Source organism: Lissotriton vulgaris, chromosome 6 (assembly GCF_964263255.1).
Source record: "Lissotriton vulgaris chromosome 6, aLisVul1.2, whole genome shotgun sequence".
Taxonomy (NCBI): domain Eukaryota; kingdom Metazoa; phylum Chordata; class Amphibia; order Caudata; family Salamandridae; genus Lissotriton; species Lissotriton vulgaris.
Genome location: NC_141694.1, coordinates 1,097,638,103 through 1,097,658,293, shown reverse-complemented (window position 1 = coordinate 1,097,658,293; position 20,191 = coordinate 1,097,638,103). Strand labels below are relative to the sequence as shown.

At 44.5% G+C, this 20,191-nt stretch overlaps 1 protein-coding gene across 2 annotated transcripts in view; it reads left to right on the top strand.

The window, feature by feature from the left end:
• The window catches only part of GJE1 (gap junction protein epsilon 1), a 180,717-nt gene that overhangs the window by 133,217 nt on the left and 27,309 nt on the right, over positions 1-20,191 (top strand). For both annotated transcript variants that reach the window (XR_015296502.1, XM_086925349.1), the window contains exon 3: positions 9,757-9,939. Coding sequence is in view for 1 of the 2 variants with exons in the window: in XM_086925349.1 (XP_086781475.1) it covers positions 9,757-9,939 (183 nt within the window). In the remaining variant the exon portion in view is untranslated. The remainder of the gene's footprint in view (positions 1-9,756; positions 9,940-20,191) is intronic.

The window sequence follows — 20,191 nt, the reverse complement described above, 5'->3', positions numbered from 1 at the left end:
ACTCAAAAGGAAGGAAAGAAGGTTGAGGTTAAATATTGAAAAACAGTGACAAAGAAAGCAGGGATGAAAACGAACCTGAATGAGTGAGATAAAAAACTTCAGAGTGTCTGGTGGTGGAGGAAAGAGCCATAAGGTGGAATCAAGGTTATGCAGCCTTGGTATTGCAAACCTAATATTTTATAGCGCTAGGGATGGGCTTCTGAACAACACTTTGGGCTACAGCACTTATTCTTTTACAAATTAAGCACTGATTACCAGCATTTTGCTTCTCCTACCCACATTTTGAACATTTACAATGTGTTACCCAAAAGTAGCTTTCCAGTCTTCTGCTCTTCGTTTCTTGGCTCATATTCTGTGCCTTGTTTCTCTTCTCCACTCAAGGCCAAGAGCTCTTTCCTTGAAGACTGTAGTAACAGTAGTCTTTTTTTTATTTTTTATTTTTTTTAAACTCTTTTTATCGATTTTTCAAAAAATCATCACAAACATGGTGCACATGTAGTCATACACTTACAGCTCTCTTAATGTTGCATTACAATATAAACAATTGTCATTATTATAACTGAGCAGTCCTCTGTTCAACGATCAGTATTATTACAGCAAAGCAAATAATGTAACCAAAAGCCCATATTCAAAACATAAAGATTAAACGAATAAAGATCTAGGCAGGAGCGCAGAGTCATATAAGGAAGGCAAAGATAGGCAGGGAAAGAAAAAGGGGGAAATTCCATCACTACCCAGGAGGGTATCAGTCAGTCAAGGCTTTAATACACAATCATTCGCTCAAGACCACTCCACACCATAGAGCATACGCAATTATGTCTAAGTCTTGGAATTCCACATTTTTATATAACAGTTCTTATTCCCCAATAGACTCACTTTTCTACAGGAGGGTCAGTCTGCGGTGTGACAGTAGGTAACATTGGTGCGGTGCCCAGATGTCCCGGGGCCTAGATGCAGTTGGTAGGAGTTCCGCATAGGTCCCCAATTGCTCCTGACAATATATTAAATCATTAGGCCATACCTTAAACTTGGGCGCCCTGCCCCTCCCCCATCGGCATGCCACTCTTCTTTTAGCTAGGAGCAACGCCAAGGCAACAAACTTACGATGCTCTGCTTGTAATCCCTCTACATACCCCAGCAAAGCCATGAGTGGCGACATATCAATCTGGCCATTTATCATAGTGGACAGTGCCTGAAAAATCTGCGTCCAATACTCATAGACCGCCGGACAGCTCCATGCCAAATGCAGGAAGTTGGCGCCTTCAGCTTGACATCTGTCACAAGCATCAGTCTCCCGTAGTTTGTACCTGTGTAGTCTGGCTGGGGTACAATACAACCTATGCAGGTATTTATAGTGGATAATTTGAAGCCTACTGCTAGCTGAAATTCTGTCAGTCTGTAGCGCGCAGAACTCCCACTGCTTGTCCGTTAGCGCCGTACCCAGTTCAGAATCCCATCTCTCCCTTGCTCCTGCAACTTTCTCATTTTTTTGTGTATGTATTGCCTTATATAGTATAGACACCAGTTGTTTGGCCCTCTGGTTCTGAAGTGTCAGGTGTAGTGGTATGAAGGTCGGTGGCTCCGCAGGGAAATCAGGAGTTACAGAGCGAATTCCCTGCCTTAAGCGAATGTACAAGAAAGTATCTAGTGGCGTTTGTGTAATATTCTGGAATACATGTTCTACCAAGCGGAATTTTCCCTCGTGGTACATGTCCCCCCATGTTTGTATCAGAGTTAGCTCTTTAAACCTATGAAAGAGTGCCTCCTGCAGAAGGGGCATTTGTCGGGATGATACACTAGTGGTAGTAGTGGTGAATAAAGCATAGGCGCATCCAGCGGTTTACATACATGTGCCCAGGAAGCCACCGTGCAACTCACCGTAGTTGGCGCTTTATCCCACCTTGGGATCGTAGTGTATATAGCACCCTCAATGGGGATAGGTAGAGCGAGCCAATGGTCCGCTGCTACCTGGGGCATATAACATGGCTGATGTATCCAAAAATGAGTGTATTGCGCTTGTGCACTGTAATAATATAATTCAAAATTAGGTACACCAAACCCTCCCTGGGAATATGGCCTTGTTAACACATTCCATTGCAATCTCGCAGTTTCCCCCCCCACACTAATCATGTCAGCTCCGATCGCAGCTGTTTAAAAAAGAATGTTCCCGGGTGGAAGGGTATATTAAGAAACAGATAAAATAATTGCGGTAATATAACCATCTTAATCAAAGATACTCTGCCCGCCATGAAGAGAGGGAGTGTGATCCATCTTGATATATTATCTGTGATTCGCGTCCTACTGGTACCATAATTAAGACACATCAATTCTTCCCTATTCCTTGTCACGCGAATACCCAAATAATTCAGGTCATCCTCACACCATGCTATCGGGTAATCCAAGGGGAAACGGCTTGTTGCGTCAGTAAGGGGAAAGATGCAAGATTTGCCCCAGTTAATCTGGACTCCCGAGAGCCTACCAAACACAATAAATTCTCGAAGGATAATATTCATATTCTGTTGGGGGTCACGTATATAAAGTGTGATGTCATCCACGTACAGGGAAACTAATATCTGCCTCATGTTGCACTGCAGTGCCCTGTCCCGGTGCCGCCACTCCAACAGCTCCTCCCCCGGTAGCCGGCCGCAAGGTGTGCGGCCCAGCAGCCTCGTGTGCAGCTTCGGTGTCGCGTAGCTGCCGCAGCCGGGTCACAGCTTCACTCAGTTCTTGCGGTCCCCAGGGTCTCAGCTTCCGATGTTTTCCACAATACCCAGCAATAGCCGATTATCTTCCCACTTGCACCAAGTGTATATGAAGACCAGTTCTTCCCACTGCCTAAGTTTCAGCTAGTTTTGTGCTTATTTGCATAGGATATATGAAGGATAATAGTCCCAAGAAGCAGGAGCCTCACAGCAGTGCGACCATCCTGCTTGCACGCTCTCTAGCGCCCCCTAACAGTAGTCTTTTTACCTAATTTTTCTGTCAACTTAATATTCCTAGAAATACAAGAATTTGCTACGGTCAATGCATACAAGCCTGAAAACGAAGCTACTGAAAGAGAAGGTGACAGCCGCTGCTGGATTATATAAATGCCTACGTCATCAATGATATGGGGTTTTCAATCAATCAATCAATCAAACACCAAAATTTGTATAGCGCGCTACTCACCCGTAAGGGTCTCAAGGCGCTGGGGGGAGGGGGGTTGCTACCTCTCGAACAGCCAGGTCTTGAGTTGTTTCCTGAAGGAGAGATGGTCCTGGGTCAGCCGAAGGTGAGTTGGGAGGGAGTTCCATGTCTTGGCTGCCAGGTAGGAGAAGGATCTTCCTCCGATGGTGGATTTCCGAAATCGTGGGACGGAGGCGAGGGCGAGGCTGGCGGATCGGAGCTGGCGGGTAGGTGCGTAGAATGTGAGGCGGCTGTTGAGGTACTTCGGGCCCATGTCATGGAGAGTCTTGTGTGCGTGGGTGAGGAGTCTGAACGTGATCCTCTTGTTGACGGGTAGCCAGTGAAGTTCTTTCAGGTGTGCAGAGATGTGGCTGCTGCGAGGGATGTCCAGGATGAGTCGTGCTGAGGCGTTCTGAATGCGCTGGAGTCTTTTCTGGAGTTTGGCTGTGGTTCCAGCGTAGAGGGTGTTCCCGTAGTCTAGACGGCTGGTGACGAGGGCCTGGGTGACCGTCTTCCTGGTTTCGGTGGGGATCCATCAGAAGATCTTCCGGAGCATACGCAGGGTGTTGAAACAGGATGATGAGACGGCGTTCAAGTGCTTGGTCATCGTGAGAGAGGAGTCCAGGATGAAGCCCAGGTTGCGTGCGTGGTCCGTTGGTTTGGTGCGCTGCCCAGGGCAGGGGGCCACCAGGAGTCGTCCTAGGCGGAGGGAGATGGTCCGAGGATGAGAACTTCCGTCTTGTCTGAGTTCAGTTTCAGACGGCTGATCTTCATCCATTCTGCGACGTCTCTCATTCCTTCCTGGAGGTTGGCTTTGGCGGTGGCGGGGTCGTTGGTGAGGGAAAGGATCAGCTGGGTGTCGTTGGTGTAGGAGATGATGTTGAGGTTGTGTTGGCGGGCGATGGCTGCGAGCGGGCTCATGTAGATGTTGAAGAGAGTGGGGCTGAGCGAGGATCTTTGCGGGACGCCGCAGATGACTTCGGCGGCCGCGGCTCGGAACGGGGGAGGCGGACTCTCTGGGTTCTTCCGGCGAGGAACGAGATGATCCACTCCAGTGCCGCTCCTTGGATTCCGGTGTTGCTGAGGCGTTGTATCAGGGTGCGGTGGCATACGGTGTCGAAGGCTGCTGAGAGGTCCAGGAGGATGAGGTCAGCTGTTTCCCCGTTGTCGAGCAGGGACCAGATGTCGTCGGTGGCTGCGATGAGGGCGGTCTAGGTGCTGTGGTTAGCTCGGAAGCCGGACTGTGAGGGGTCGAGGGAGCCGTTGGTCTTGAGGAAGGCGGAGAGTTGTCTGTTGACAGTCTTCTCGATGACTTTGGCTGGAAAGGGGAGGAGCGAGTTGGGGCGAAAGTTATTGAGGTCCATGGGGTCCACGGTGGGTTTCTTCAGGAGGGCGCTCAGCTCGGCATGTTTCCAGCTCTCCGGGAAGGTAGCGGATGCGAAGGAGCTGTTGATGATGTTCCTGAGTTGGGGTGCGATGACGGAGTCGGCTTTGTTGAAGATGTGGTGTGGGCAGGGGTCAGTGGGGGATCTGGAGTGGATGGTGTTCATCATGCGGGTGGTGTCTTCGGTGCTGACAGGGGTCCAGGTGCGGAGGGTGATGGTGGGGGGTACTGGTTCGGTGGTTGGGTGCGTGGTCGACGTGCCGAAGCTGTTGTGTATGCCGGCGATCTTGCGGTGGAAGAACGAGGTGAGAGAGTCGCAGATGTCTTGCGAGGGGGTGATGTCGGTGTTGCAGGCGCTGGAGTTGGAGAGCTCTTTGACGATGCTAAAAAGCTCCTTGCTGTTGTGGTTGTTGTTGTCCAGTCGTTCTTTGAATGCTGTCTTCTTGGTGGTGTGGATCAGCTGGTGGTGTTTGCGGGTGGCGTTCTTGAGGGCGGTCATGCGTTCGGCTGTTTGGTCTTGGCGCCAGGCTTTCTCGAGGGTGCGGCTGGTTTTCTTGGAGTTTTTGAGGTCGTTGGTGAACAACGAGGCTTTCTTGCTGCCGGGTCTGCTGGGAGGGTTCTTCAGTGGTGCAAGTTCATCGGCGCATTCGGTGAGCCACTGTGTGAGGTTGCGTGCTGCTTCGTTGGGGTCCGTTGTGTTGGTGGGCGGGTTCTGGCTGAGGGAGGTGGCGAGCTGGTCGGCGGGAATCTTGCTCCAGCTTCTGCGGGGAACCTGTTGCGGAATGTGGTGAGTCGTGGTTCTCCTGAAGTTGAAGTGGACGCAGATGTGGTCTTTCCAGTGTAGTCCGGTGGAGTGGCTGAAGGAGATGTGCTTGCTGGAGGAGAAGACGGGGTCAAGCGTGTGGCCGGCATAGTGGGTAGGGGTGTTCACCAGTTGCTTGAGTCCGAGGTTGGTGAGGTTGTCCAGCAGGGCGGCGGTGTTGCAGTCCTTGTTGTTCTCCAGGTGGAAGTTGAGGTCCCCTAGGAGGATGTAGTCTGTGGAGGTGAGGGCGTGTGGACTGACAAAGTCTGCGATTGCTTCGCTGAATTGTGTCCGCTGTCCCGGCGGTCTGTAGATGAGGGTGCCTCTGAGGGTGGTTTTGGGGTCGGTGTGTATCTGGAAGTGAAGGTGTTCGGCGGCGGTGAGGGTGTCATCGGAGTTGGTTGTGATGAGGATGGTGTTTTTGTGGACGATGGCGATGCCTCCTCCGGTTTGGTTGACGCAGTCTCTCCGGGTGATCTTGTAGCCATCCGGGATGGCTATGGCGATGTCGGGGACTGAGGAGGCGTTCATCCATGTTTCAGTGAGGAAGGCGACGTCTGGGGATGTGGTGTCGAGGAGGTTCCAGAGTTCCACGGCGTGACTGTGGATGGAGCGGGTGTTAAGCAGGATGAACTTGAGGTGGTTGTTGGTGGTACTCGGCTTGGCGGGTATCGGGCAGGTCCTGAGGCAGGTGAATTGGCAGGCTTGACAGGAGAAGGGTCAGTGGGTGCGCCTCGGGGTGGCTTGGTAGCAGGCGGTGTTTCTGCCGGCATTGAGTTCGTGGAGGGATGCGGCGTCGTAAGTTCGTCGGGTGCGCTGGCATCGATGCGGACTAGGGGTACTGGTGCTGGGCGTGGTCCAGGCGCAGACGGGCGCAGACGGGCTTGCCTTTTGGCGTGCCTTCGGCGCACAATCGGCGCACCCGCAACACGCGTCCACTGCGCGGTCGCTCTGGGGCATCATAAATCAGGAGCCGGGAGGGAGGAGCAGCTGGGTGGCGGGAGCGGGGTGGCGAATGGACTGGAGGGGGGCGGGCCACAGGAAGGCAGCGGCGGGAAGAACCGGAGGTCGGGCGGCTCAGCGGCGGCTGAGTCGTCAGGAAGCGGCACCAGTAGGCAGGCTGGTTGTCAGGCAGCAGTTCGTGGGGGTGACCTAGCCTGGTGAGAGGCCCCAGGAGTGGCTTGCTCCTGCACAAATTATAGAACACCTTTTATGGGCCTCACTTTGCTGTGTTAGATTTCATTATGATTTAGAGAATATAGTGATTTAGAAATATAGAGGCGTTTTTGTTTGCTGCTACTTCAATGTACAAATGCAACAATACAATGCATAGTGAGAAATAGGATGCTTAGAAGAGCACTTCCGTCAGTGGTAACCTAGGGCATTCAACATGGTGGATTGTAATGATACAAAAAAAATCTGTCCAACAATCTAAACAAAGAAATTTGGCGCCAGCCAAGTGAATGTTAGAGCATGAAGATTTTTTGTTTCTTTGCATGTAAGGTCATTGAACCATTAATCCTGTAACAATGACTGTCACTGTGGACTCAGTGACTGACTGCTGCTCCCCCGCAGGAGCGGGCTAGCACAGGGACAGCCAACAGAGTGAGCTGGCGTGACCTATAGTGAAAGACAAGTCACATATTTAGTAGCTCATCATGACAATGCAAACATATGCAGTCACATCCTTTCCTGCAGACCCAAAAGAGTCAGACATATTAATACTTGTATTAGCTATAACTTTTCATTCAATTGCAATGACATCTTGACATCTTAAACTTCATTCAGAACCATAAAGAACCATCAAAACGATGTAAGAATTCATCTAAAAACAGAATCTGGTCTAAAATATAAATTGGCTTTCCAGAACATTTAGGGTATCATGTGCTGCTCACAGACTGTGCAAAATATTATCATAGGAAAAATATTATCATCTGTAAAAGATAATGAGTAAGTGATATTCCCTAAATCATTATTTGACTCAACTTTTATCTCAACATACTTAAGATAGCATGCTTAGAAAGTCAGAAAATCTTTCCTCCTCCCTTTTAAAAAGAGCTGACAAATTGTTGATGGTGAATATGTGGAAGGATAGGTAATTCTGGCCCAACGTGTATTTAAAACTTCCAAGGGAAAACTGGCAAATGTGCGGCCTTTTCTATAGCAGCCTAGGTCTAAAGTTTTAAAAATGTCCGTTACTTTGAATGGGGATGAAGCCTTCCACTAAATTAGCATATACATTTTTGTATACGCTAGCTTGCTTGCGTGCCTGTACCTTCTCTCTCGCTCTCTGTAGAAAATATGCACAATTTTTGGTTTCCAACGCGTCTGAATCGTGTGAAAAATCAGTGTGCAAGAGAGGAAAGGCTTGTAGGCACTAACTACATTGTTTCTGGGAGGAAGCGCTCCGTTTGAAGGACTTGCCGCGGCTCCTCCTGCGCGCGCGCGCTCTCTACGCCCTATTGTGCAGGGGCGGACCCTGTTATCGCGTCGTCTATTCTGCTGACTGAGTTTGTCGGGGATTACGGAGCCTAACCGCACGGACGCTGCTTTTGTGTAGGTTTTTTTTTTGCCCTGGGTGTGTAAGTTGATGGGGGCCCCAACGATAAAAAGAGAAATGTGCAGTGACACGAGTTTTCTACCGCAAGGGTCATGAGGGAGCAGCACGCCCGGCCGGAGTCTGGTGCCAGCAGATTGGCCATGAGGGACAGGAGCCGCTCCTCGAATGCGCTGGGATAAGCTCTTCCAAGACATGTCTTTAAATTATATCAAGAACTTTTATGAAGGATGCGTGAGTATTGGGTAAATAAGGATATGGAAATATGGAATTCTTCTGGGACCTGGTTGCATTGTACGTGTTGTGCTGGTGGTTCTAGGGTTTGACTGTTGTGCCGCCGACTAACGTCCTGTCACGCGACCAAGGGATGCAAATTCAACTGAACCGAATTATCTCTGCTATGTTCAGGAAACATTTACATCAATGCAATGTGCTGTGGCAGAAAATCATTGTGTGGCGGTAAACAATAGCTTGAGCGCTGGAAACTCCACTTTTGTATAATGTTTTTAGTGTGACGGTGAAGCTCTGCTTTGCTTTTTACATAAACGGTAGTTGAATCACCACAACAGTCGAAGTTGGGAGAATTGGTGAACGCTCTAATGCTCAGCATAATTATTTATCAAGGACTATCTAGGGATACTTATACATTTAAAACCTACAAATGGCCCCATACTGTATCGTTATGTTGTCAACGCATTGAAATGTGGATTGCAATTGCACTACACAAGAGCGTTAAGACCAGGCTCTGGTCTATTAGGTGTTTTCTGTCCAGGTAAATACATTTCCTCGAACGCCAGTTGTTGAAAACGTTGTGCTTTGAATATAACTTGTCAAATAGGTACTCGCACAATATTTCCCTATTTCCTCTAAAGGAAAAGATGTGACAGCCATGCCATGTGCCGTTAATTTTTGCATTTTCTGGAAAGGCCAGGATCTGGCACTTAAATAATAATTTGTGTAAAAATTATGCAACGATTTGCCCTAATGATCTCTCACAAATAGTTGATATTCACCATACTTTTGATATGGTCTCTTATGTTTTTTGCACCTGTAAATTTACCTTACAACTTTCCGAACCTCGTTTACCACACACCTGAGAGAAATAGTGGCCATAGCTATAACATTCAGGCCAGGTTGAAAAGAAATCAAGGCTCCTCTGAACAGTGCTTAATTTGGTATAAAAAAAATGCAAGTTCCGAAAGTTTTTGTTATGGGCCCACTACCTCTATGAATGACAAGGTTGCCGAATATCACCAACACTGTCTACTCTGCTTTACGCCTCATGCTTTTTCTTGCCCACCGTACACTTCCTGTCTTTTTCCCTTCTTCTGAGTCAAAGTCTAATATTGTAAAATGAGTCCCAGTCAGTAAAAGTAATGAGAGCTGGTGCCCACCACCTGCAACCACGAGTACAACTTAGACACTGCCTCTAATTACTTTTTGGAGAAAGGTATGGCATTTTATTGAATAGTACAGATGTAAAAAGTGTGTACCAGGCCCTAGGCTGAACAATTACAAATAGTAGGTGGTTCAGAATTAACAATTATATTTACATTCCATAATTCCAGTACAAGGGAATAGAAAGTCGTAAATTGTAATAGTAGGAAAGGGAAACAACTTTAACCAAGTATTAGTGTCCAGGTTTAGGAATGGATTTAAGTGATTGGGGATTATGATTATTGGAGCAAGAGTTGTTTCAGGTCCTTTTTGAAATAGGGTGTCTTATTGTGGTGGAACTGAGTTTCTTATTTTAGGTGTTACTTGAAAATGATAAAAGCTGCTTCTTCATTACTACTGCAGGGACGAAAATACTGATCTTGTACATTGTGCTTTCTTCCTACGACATAGCTCAGGCCTCCAACGGTGATTGGTCAATTCCACACCCTCTTCTTCGGCTCGGTTCGCATGTTCTTCCTCGGAGTTTTGGGCTTTGCTGTTTATGGAAACGAAGCCCTTCACTTCAGCTGTGATCCAGACAAAAGGGAAGTTAACCTATTCTGCTACAACCTGTTCAGGCCCATCACTCCTCAGGTAGGCTATTCCACTCATTAGGTCATATGAGTGTGGTTTTCTTTTCGACCTAGACATTATGTAATATGTTGGTGATGAGAAGGAAATATATTTAGTTCTTCTTCCTTACCGGAATTCAAAATATTGTATATTATTCAAGTGCAAAACCGCCTTCATATGATATTCACCGCTGTTTGATCAATTTTTATTGGCCCACTTAAGAGTAATCAATGAAGGTGCAAGTTATATGATCCTTATTTATTTTAGAAATTGTAAAAATGTGGGAACCACAATACAGAGGGCCTAGTCAAAAATGCATTTTGCAGTACATAGCGTTTAGTAGTACCCTTTTACTTATGCTTACACTCTGTTGTGAAGTTTCCCCAAAACATCTAAAACTGGAATAAAATAGAAATAGTCAGGAAATATTCATATTTAATTAGTACAAATAGAAAGCTTTGTGCCTTTTAGCATTTTTACTGATAGGGAGTTAAACGTTTTGGAGCCTATTCACCCAGGATTGAGTACATTCAGGAGTACTTCTGTAGTACTATTTCTCATAAATAATTTTTTTAATCTTCCTGAGATGTGTAAAATTCTCTGCTCAAAAATTCTCTGAGGCTGATTAAGTCCTTTTCTGATTTTTAATATGTCTTTATACATTTTAGAAAGCAGTGTAAACAGTTACACAAACAATATTTAAGCATAGTTACTATTCCTGGACACACAAGGGCCGATCAGGATAGCGGTTTTTCCGCATCCTCGGGGCCGGCGGAAGCCACCGCCGGCCCCGAGGATGCGGAAAAACCGCAGCGGACTGACCAAGGACCCACCGCCACATTAGGATGGCTGGTGGGTCCTGGTTTCCGTCCGCAGCTTTTCCGCCGCGGTTGGCTTACAACCGCGGCGGAAAAGCTCTAATATGGTGATGGTGTCTCTCAGACACCGTCCACCATATTAGGATGGGCAGTGAATTATGCTTTTCCGCGGCGTGTTTCCCGCCGTGGAAAAGCATACGGAACTTCACTGCGGGGGCCCGTTGCGGGCCCCCTAGGTGAAGGGGGGGTGGGGGGTGCACATGGGGGGTACCTATGGTACCCCCCTGCATTTGCATGCAGAAAGCGGCAGGCACCGCACGGTGCCTGCCTCTTTCTGCATGCAAAAGCAATGCGTGCATTTTTAACATTGCCGCGGGTGCAGCTTGAAGCTGCACCCGCCGCAATGTTAAAAATAGAGGATGTGACCGCCAGGGTGGCGGTCACATCCTAATTGCACAGGAGGGAACTCCGCATGCCATGCGGAGGTTCCCTCCTGCTCTGGGGTCGCGGACGGACGCAAGTCCGTCCGCGATCCTGATCGGCCCCTAAGTACGGTATAGAGTGATAGCAACTCTTAAAGTAACATCATCTGGTTACAGCAAAGATTCCACCCGTGCTTCCTGTTGCCTCTTAAAACACAAGTCCCACTCAGTATCATTCATTTAGAGGTTTTTAGGGTATACAATTAGAAGAATAGGTAATTCAGGTTTCAAGCCCTATTTTTATTTCTATTTACTTAATACAGTATGAGTTTAGCTCTGAGGAGCAACAAGTCACTTTACAAATATTTTTTTAATGAAGCAGCAGCATTAAAAGTCTGAGGCCCTTTGCATGACACAATCTTTTGCAGAGGCATCCAGTTGAAACCAGAATATTTGTAAAGGGTGAGGAGAAGATCTAATTGGAAAAACACAGCTCTTGCATAAGACATATTTACAGTTTGAGGCACCAGTAGATAAAATATTTTACAAAACATACATTAATTTATTTTATTGTCCTGTAATAGCAGTAGGTGACTTGATAGCACTGACAAGACTCCAAAATGCTCTTGTGTAATCAGTTACGAGAGTTTCGTCCATTTGTTAGTCATGATTGGTAGAGCATAGGTTTATAAAAGGGCCTGTGTACGAAGCATTAGATGTCTGGCATTAATTAAGCATAACGTGAAGTGGAGAGATCTAAGAAGGAAAGAGTTGGGTTTGCATGTGCTGGCTGGCTTTTTTTGGGCTGTAAGAAGCTCTGCCAATTCCTGCAATCTGTTAAAATGGTGTAGGTTTGTAGATTTGCCTATGTGGGAGGTGCTGGATGACTTGTATGGAGTATAAAGTGGTGTTGCAGCCGTGATGCACCCATCTTACAGATACACCCATGCATGGAGTACAACAGAGTAGGGGAAGCTTGACAGAGTTGTACATGCCCATAACATCCTCCTCTAAGATGTCTTCTTCATTAATGAGACATTTGTTTGAAAACCGCCAGGTCTATATTGTTGTGCGGAATTTTAGGTGGCTAAAGATGGTCCTTATACTTACTGAGATCTATAGCTCTACTGTCTTTACAGAGAACAAATTACATCTGAAAGCATGTTTTTCTGAGGGGAGGAATAGTTAAGGATGTAGCCGGTCTGGAATAGAGCACCTTTATTTGGGTATATTGGCATTATTTGTTTGGCCTAATGTAGGTTTTATGTTGTGGATGGCCCAGTGGGCAAAGCAGAGGACATTGATTGAACTGAGTCTGGCAAAAGGTACCCAGAAGAGAGCTTGCAGGGTAAGCGCAATGTGTTCACGTGCCCGTCAATGTTTCCTGGCTGCCATATTACAGATTTTCTGAAGAATTTGCAGTATGCAGAGGGGGGTCCCACTGTACAGTCTGTAAGCATTATCTAAGCATGACAGGAAAAGGTGACCTGCCACTACAAGGCCACCAAGACAATGGTAATCTGCCTCCAGGGATGGAAGCCCTGATGAGGGATTATGCAGTGGGATTTGCATGGTGTGCAAAGCAATTTTGGCCACTTGAATTATTTCTGGTGCAAGTGACAGGTTGGATTCCACGATTATCCCATATTCCTCAAGGTAGTTGATGAGTTTGTGAAGCAAGTTGCTAGTGTGGTGATAGTTTCCCCAAATTCCACCGATTAAAATTTCTGTATTGTATTGAAAACTTTAAAACTTTCAGTAAATGTGTAGGAGTTTTAAATAAGAGGCTAACAATGAAGGTAGTATCCTCAGATTGATTCATAGGATCAGTGCAAGTGCATCTAACAGAATATATCATGGCTCATGGTTTGCCTCTATTGAATTTAGAAAATTTCGCATTAACCCCTTCCCTGCTGCCGTTGGCCATCGCAAGCACTACCTCGCTGGTGCTGCGAACGTCCAACGGCTGACGCGGCCCCCGCCCACTCTGCGGAACCGAAATAACGGCGCGGTTAAGGTGTTAAAATTCAAATGTACTTTTTGTAAACAAATTTGTGAGTTAAATAAAATGTTTTCTCATTTGTAAATGGGTTTGAGGAATGTTGGTTTTGTATTTTGTATCTATTGTTTTGTGGTTCAAATGATCAAAAAATGCTTAGGTTGGGGTCCCCGGCTTACAATAATTTCTCAGTGGGGGTCCCCGGATTCCAATATTGATTCTCTGAGGCTGCCTGGGTTTCACTAATGATTACGTGATGGTTCACAGAAGTCAAAAGGTTAAGAACCATTGTTCTAGAAACCAGTTATCAGGTCTGAATGTTTGGCAAGCTTTAGACTGACCTGTGTGTAGTTCGAGTTGTTAAAGCAGGGAAGGTGGAATTATTTCATCAGGTACATATTGAAGAGAAATGGTGAAATAGTGGAACCTTGTGGGATGGTTGCATTAGAATTGAAGAGGCAGATTGAAAAAGCAGAAGTGAGATAATGCTGAATATTGCGGAGAGGTAGGAGAAAATCCATTCCAGGATAATAGCTTAAATATCAATGTCACTCAATCTCTGGCGTAGTGTGGGATGAAGTTCTGGCCAGAAGGGAGGGATGAGGAAAGCAGAAGAGGGTGGTAGTAGTAGTAATTTTGCAGCAACTTGGTTTTATGGTTTATGTCGATTAATGGTTTATAGATCATGCCATATGATGCTTAAGCATGATTCTTTTGCTTAGTCAAAGTCAGAGAGAAGGTTCTTTTTGTGAAGTGGGCAGTACCATGGGTGAAAACGAATCTTTTTCTGTGTTTGCCTAAAAATTGACTGTTAAAAATATATCAGATAATTGATGGTTCTCTTAGATCAATGCCTTATCTTTTTTTTACTGGCGTGGCATTGGAGGCCTTGATTTAATTCATGAACTTTCTGACTGCTAATGGTTTGTTAACGTAGGGTATGGCTGGTTATGGTTGTAGCGTTGCTTATCTTTATGAGTTTGAAAAATAAATGGGCAACCATCAAACCTTTGGGTATATACTAAAGTAAAGTTACTTTGCTGTCAAGTTAATCATTCTCAATTGAACCGAAAAAATCAGTTGAGTCACATGCCCCTAAAGTGGTGACATTATGAATTAATTGTACAAGAATCTTTCAAATAAATAAACATATGCATATTAATCAAAGGCAAGGCAGGCATGTAATGTTAAATCACATATCTAGGTTCCAAAGAAAAAGGTATTCATCAACACTTAAACTCATGATACAGTGACCCTGTGATTATCTCAATAAGCTTGGGCATATCAAAAACATAGATCAATGTATCTAGTTTCACTCTGAAAGTTCGTATAACCAGCCTTTTACATACATTCAATCACAATTAGGACGAAGATCCTACAACAAATGAATCACAGAGGTGGATGTAGCATTGACATTATGGTCTCCAATGCCTTGTGTATGCAAGACCTTCTTCAGGACTGTGACAATCAAAAGAGATTTCCAGTAGACCCTCACATAATACTTGATCTAATTCTTCTTTGATTAATTCATAATGTCACCACTTTAGGGATATAAGATTCAATTGATTCTTTTGATTCAATTAAGAATGATTCCCTTGTCAGAATAGTACCTTTACTTTAGCTTATCTTTATGAGATCCTCAAATAGATGGCTGGGAGCAATTTGAAGGAAGATGCATCTGGTAGGTAGGTACATTTCAATTTCTTGGATGATGGGGCGTGAAAGGGGAGTTCCCAATTTGACTTGTTTCTGGGGTGGTGTTCCAGTTTCATGGCTCTTGGAGATGTAGTAGCCTGCTAGCAAATCACAAATATATTGTCAGTGACTAATCTTAGAAGAAGAGCATTCTAGTATATGGATTTAAAATATATATATATATTTTATTGATGCTTTTTGATTATACTTCATAAATACAGAGTACACAGGAATGAAATACACACCGCAGACAACTTGTGCACATTGTCAATTCAGCATAAGAAGAATCCATACAAGTATAAAAAATAGAGAAAAGAAAAAACAGAGACTGAATATTGGCACATCTACATGATTTGTATCATTGTGTGTATAAAACCTCAGGCACGCAAACACTAATCTTTCATTATTTTGTCCCAGCGGGCAAAATCAGAATAGATAAGATATAGCAGATCATGGTTCACAGCAGATATTTCAAATGACAAGGGCCTATATACATATTAATATATAAAAAAGAATCCCTGAACATGAGCTGATTACAGTAAAAGGAGGTTACATTTGAAATACTCAAGATCTCTATCAGTCTTACATGATAAAACTTAGAGCGGAAGAACCCCAAAATCGATGCACAATGAAATTTATATCCAGTTGATCAAATTCCTAAAGTGCTTTAAAGCATGCACAATAAAGTCAGTTAACAAGAGCTGATCCAATCTTGGAGGGGCCCCCAGATTCTTTTACACTTTTGTTTGGCCTTCCTATTTTTGCATTTTTACAGCTCTGTTTCTAGATTAAACATTGACAGCAAGCATCCTTGCCTTTGGTGAAAGGAAGGAGGTTGCGGCTCAAGCTACACAAACCAATACATAATTGACACACCACGGCGATAAACTAAAAAAATTCCCCAATTCCGATTCCCCCTGTTTCCTGCACCCCTAGGAGTATAGTATGAGGAGTCAATTTAATGTCGACTTTGAGGACATCTCCAAGACATTTAGAAATCTCTAGTCTAATTACATCTAAGCCCGGGCATGTAAAAAACATGTGAACTAAATCTGTTTTAGAGCTTTGACACCGTGACAGTGTATACCAGCAGTGCCCCCCCAATTAGCGATCTTTGCCGGAGTATGGTACAGGTCAAAGTTCGCGTTGTAGTGCTGCGCCTGCATCCCCGCAAAGCAGAGTAAGGTGCAACTAAACTCTAAAGACCCCTAAAAACTGAGATTTGTGGATCCAGGTCTCTTCCGTCATTTATTATTATGTTCCTCTAAAACGTCAGGCATGGTGGAGCTCAAGCACTCATACATTTGACTAACTTTGCATTCCTCCGTCCCCACTGGCAATTCCATCAAAGGGGCTTTGGAGACTCCATTCTGACCGCCACCTTTCCTGTGCAGGAAATCACTTATCTGCAAATATTAAAAAAATCTCTTTGATTTAAGTCAAATTTGGCATAAAGCTCCTCAAATGTTACCATATTGAGTCCTCGATAAGAATCCTATTCATTTGTAGCCCGTGCTCCTTTTAGTTGAGAGGTATCATGAAAAATGTTTGCTAGTAGCAAATTCCTCTGGAGCGCAGTATAGTGGTAAAGCTGCCCAAGCCCATCTTTTTCCACCAAACAGCCCAAATCTTGAAGACAGCTCCCTATGTCTTAAACCAAACCTGTTTGTAATAACTAGGTTCCACCAATTTCTACAAGCATCCCTTGGCATCTAGTTAATGGAATTCAGTGATGTTTTCGTTAGGTTCCTTAGATGTGCCTACTTCTTTGAAATTTGAGATAAATGGAGTCTCATCTCGATGGCAGTTGTAGGTACGGCAGCAGCACTGTACCCTTGACAAATGTTTGACTACAGGGAAGTGCTTCCTATCCGCATGCTGATGTACTATGACCATAACTCAATTAGGTTAATCAAAGAACTCAAATAACAGATAGGTACTAAATGCTTTTACTATAAATTGCATGCTATGGCTTTGTATTTAGGTAGAGATATTGCATGCCCTGAAGAAAGCTGGAGACCCATTTGCCTTTATAAAATGGGTGCAACATGTAGGCAAGAGCTCTTCAATGGATATATGAACAATTGATTTCATAGCACATCTTGTTTTCACTACTTTTTAATCATGACAAGAGTACTGGTGGGATACAAAGAGAAATCTTAAGGTTCACCCTGAGACATTTTTACAAAAACAAGATTTCTACACTTATCCTAAAAACTTTTATCATGAGTTTCCAACAACTGGTCAAGTCTAAAACTACAAAAATCTAATCAGTAGAACCAGAGATATGAGTTTTTAAAGTTTTATGGGAAAATAGCGCCAAAAGCTCAAAGTGCCACTTTCAGTTGTCTAGTTTTGTTGGACCGGGTGAAAATCACAAGTTCAGGCAGACCGCGATTGAGCAAGGGGTAGTTACCAGGATCAGGTTTAACCACTATAGAGTTACCATATCAAGTCTGCTTGAAGAATGCCGTTTGCGTTACTGGTTCTACAAGGTCGCTGTTATTGGTGCGAGAAGCAGGTCTGGCATTGTGGATGGTCAGTGTTCTAGTCCAAAGAGTCAGGTGTCACTGGAGCATGTGAAGTACATGTCTCTTCTAGGCAGTTGCGTGGATGGTTGATGTTGGCACGAACAGCAGGTGCTGCTGGAGCTTTGCACTTGTGGTTGATGCAATTGGTTTAATCTCAGTGTGAAAAGATCATTTTGTGCTTGTAAGGAGCCCAAAACTTCTGTATCTTTAACTTTCCATCAGGAGAGTATACTCTGATGCTAGTCAAGGGTCCATGACTTGGGGTGGTGGGCCTCATGGGGATCAGAAGTTACGCAACAGAGCCCAGCAGCAGGGCTCATTCAGGAATAGGCAGGTCCAGTTGGTGCCTGTCAGCTGGGCAGTTGCATGGAGGCCTCTGGAAGCTTGTTTTTCCCTGTAGCTCAAACAGGAGGTCAGATGACTCACCCTTGGAGTCACTACAGCGGAGCCATGTTTGAAGGCAAGAAGGTCAGATTTTTCTTCTTTAGAAATTAGGGTAATCCTTCTTCTGAATATAGTGCAGGAGCGTTCTGATGAGAGAGAGGTCCTTATGGTACCGTATTTATACCAGGTGCAAGCCTTTGTGTGGGGGAATTCTCCAAACTACCCCCAAAACTGATTCTGGTCAGTTATTACCCTGTATTTATCTCCAACCTGTCTAGGGGGACAAAGGCAAGGACAGGCCTGGTGTCAGGGTTCTTTGCGTGTTCTGCACCTGTCAGGAAACCCACTCCCATCACACACAGACTTCGTTTGTCTCAATGTATGGTTGCAATACACAACAGGAGACCACTCACTATCATGTAATCCTGGACACAGCCAGAAAAGCACATTTGAGTTAGGGCAGAAAAATTCTGTCTTTCTAAAGATGCCATTTTCAGAATAGCAACTTAAAATCTGACTTTCCCATTAAAGAGGATTTTAACTGATAATTTATTTGAGTGTAAACAGCATTTCTCTGTCTGGTCCTAAACTGAACTTAGCACATATTAAATGTAATGAGTTAACCCAGTGTTAGTCAGTAGGAGAGATAGTCTTACAACAGGAGTTTTTCATAGTCAGGAAATGTAAAAATAAAACCCATATGTCCTATCTTTTAAATAACATGCAACCTGCCCTGTGAGCCTTTAGAGCCCACCTTAGGGGTGACTTATGATTATTAAAAAGGCAGGTTTAGACCAGTCAAAAAGCTTATTGTGCCAGGTCGAAATGGAAATATAAAATTGAACTACAGGCTATGGTGACAGGTCTGAGACTTGTTTTAAAAGGCTATTTTAGTGGGTGACACCATGAGTGCTAAAGCCCACAAGTAGAATTTATTTTACAGACCCTCAGTACATGTAGTACCATTTACCAGAGACGTGTAAGTAAAGTACATGTACCTATCAGTTGTGGGACAGTTTAATACATTTTAGGTAGAGAACACAATGAATGTACTGCTGTTTATCAAGGAAAGGTGCAGAGTCCTAAAAGCCAAGGTTCCGCAAAGGAAGGCTAAAAGAGGTAAAAATATGGGATTACCCCACATAGAGGACTAGGTTCAACATGACACCACTCCAGCCAAAAGTTAGGGAAGATTAATCAATGCTTTGAAAGCCTGTTGAGGGGATGGACGCGGCCAATGGGACTCTTCTGAAGTGACACTTGTTAGTTCTATGCCCCTCTGAACCTAGTTGTTCCCTCTGTCAACACTCTCCTGAGTCACTGCTCTGACCCAATGGGGAACCTTTCTCCTTGTGCGTAAAAAAGGCACCTCTTGATTCCTTATTTTTTCTTTTAGTAATGTTTGTTTGTTTCTGGCATTTCAACTGTGGTCAGGTTATTATTATGTTTTTTTTAAAAAAATGCTCCTAATGTTTTTAATGCTTTATCTTAAACGTAAAAAAAAAAGTTTATTGAATCTGATTTTAAATTTGTTTCCTTTGATGGCGGAGTCATAGCGCTCCTCACACAGACGCTATTGCGTAGCCGCTCACTCTAGCTGTTGGAGCCTGGGTGCGGCGTTAACCTAACTTGACCAATCTCTATAATGAGGACACGATCGTGAACGCGCCGTTGTGTGTTAGCAAGACGACCTTGTGATTCCTCATTTTGTTCTTTTGATAACGTTTGTTTCTGGTATTTCAACTGTGGTCAGGTTATTATGATGGGGTTTTTTAAATGCTCTTAATGTTTTTAATGCTTCTACTTTAAACATAAAAAGTGTATTGAATCTGAATTTGTTGCCTTTTTATGGCGTAATAATTGCACCACTCGAAAGGATGCCACTGTGTAGCCACTTGCTCTGGCTGTTGTAGCCTCACTGGGTCAATAACCTAACTTGTCTAATCTATATAATGAGGACGCGAGCACGGATGCACCGTTGTGTGGAAGCAAGATAATCTCTTGATTCTTGATTTTGTTCTTTTAATAACTTTTGTTTCTGGCATCTCAACTGTGGGCAGTTTATTATGAAGGGTTTTTTAAAAAATGGTCTTAAAGATTTTTATGCTTTTAACTTTAACATAAACATGTATTAAATCCGAAACGAAATTTAACGCCCATAATGGCAAACGAATAGCACTGCTCACAAGGCCCAAATGCGTAGCTGCTCACTCTAGCCATGAGCCATGGCGAGGTTTAAACCTAATTTCCCCAATCTATATAATGAGGACACAAGCGCAGACACACTGTTGTAAATGTAATCTAAATGTAGTAATCCATTTGTAGAGCGCAGACTGTCACTCCGAGGAGCATCATGGTGCTAAACCGAATCCAGGGATGGGAAACCCAAAACCTGGTTGACTGCTAATAGTCTGAGAGGGACCT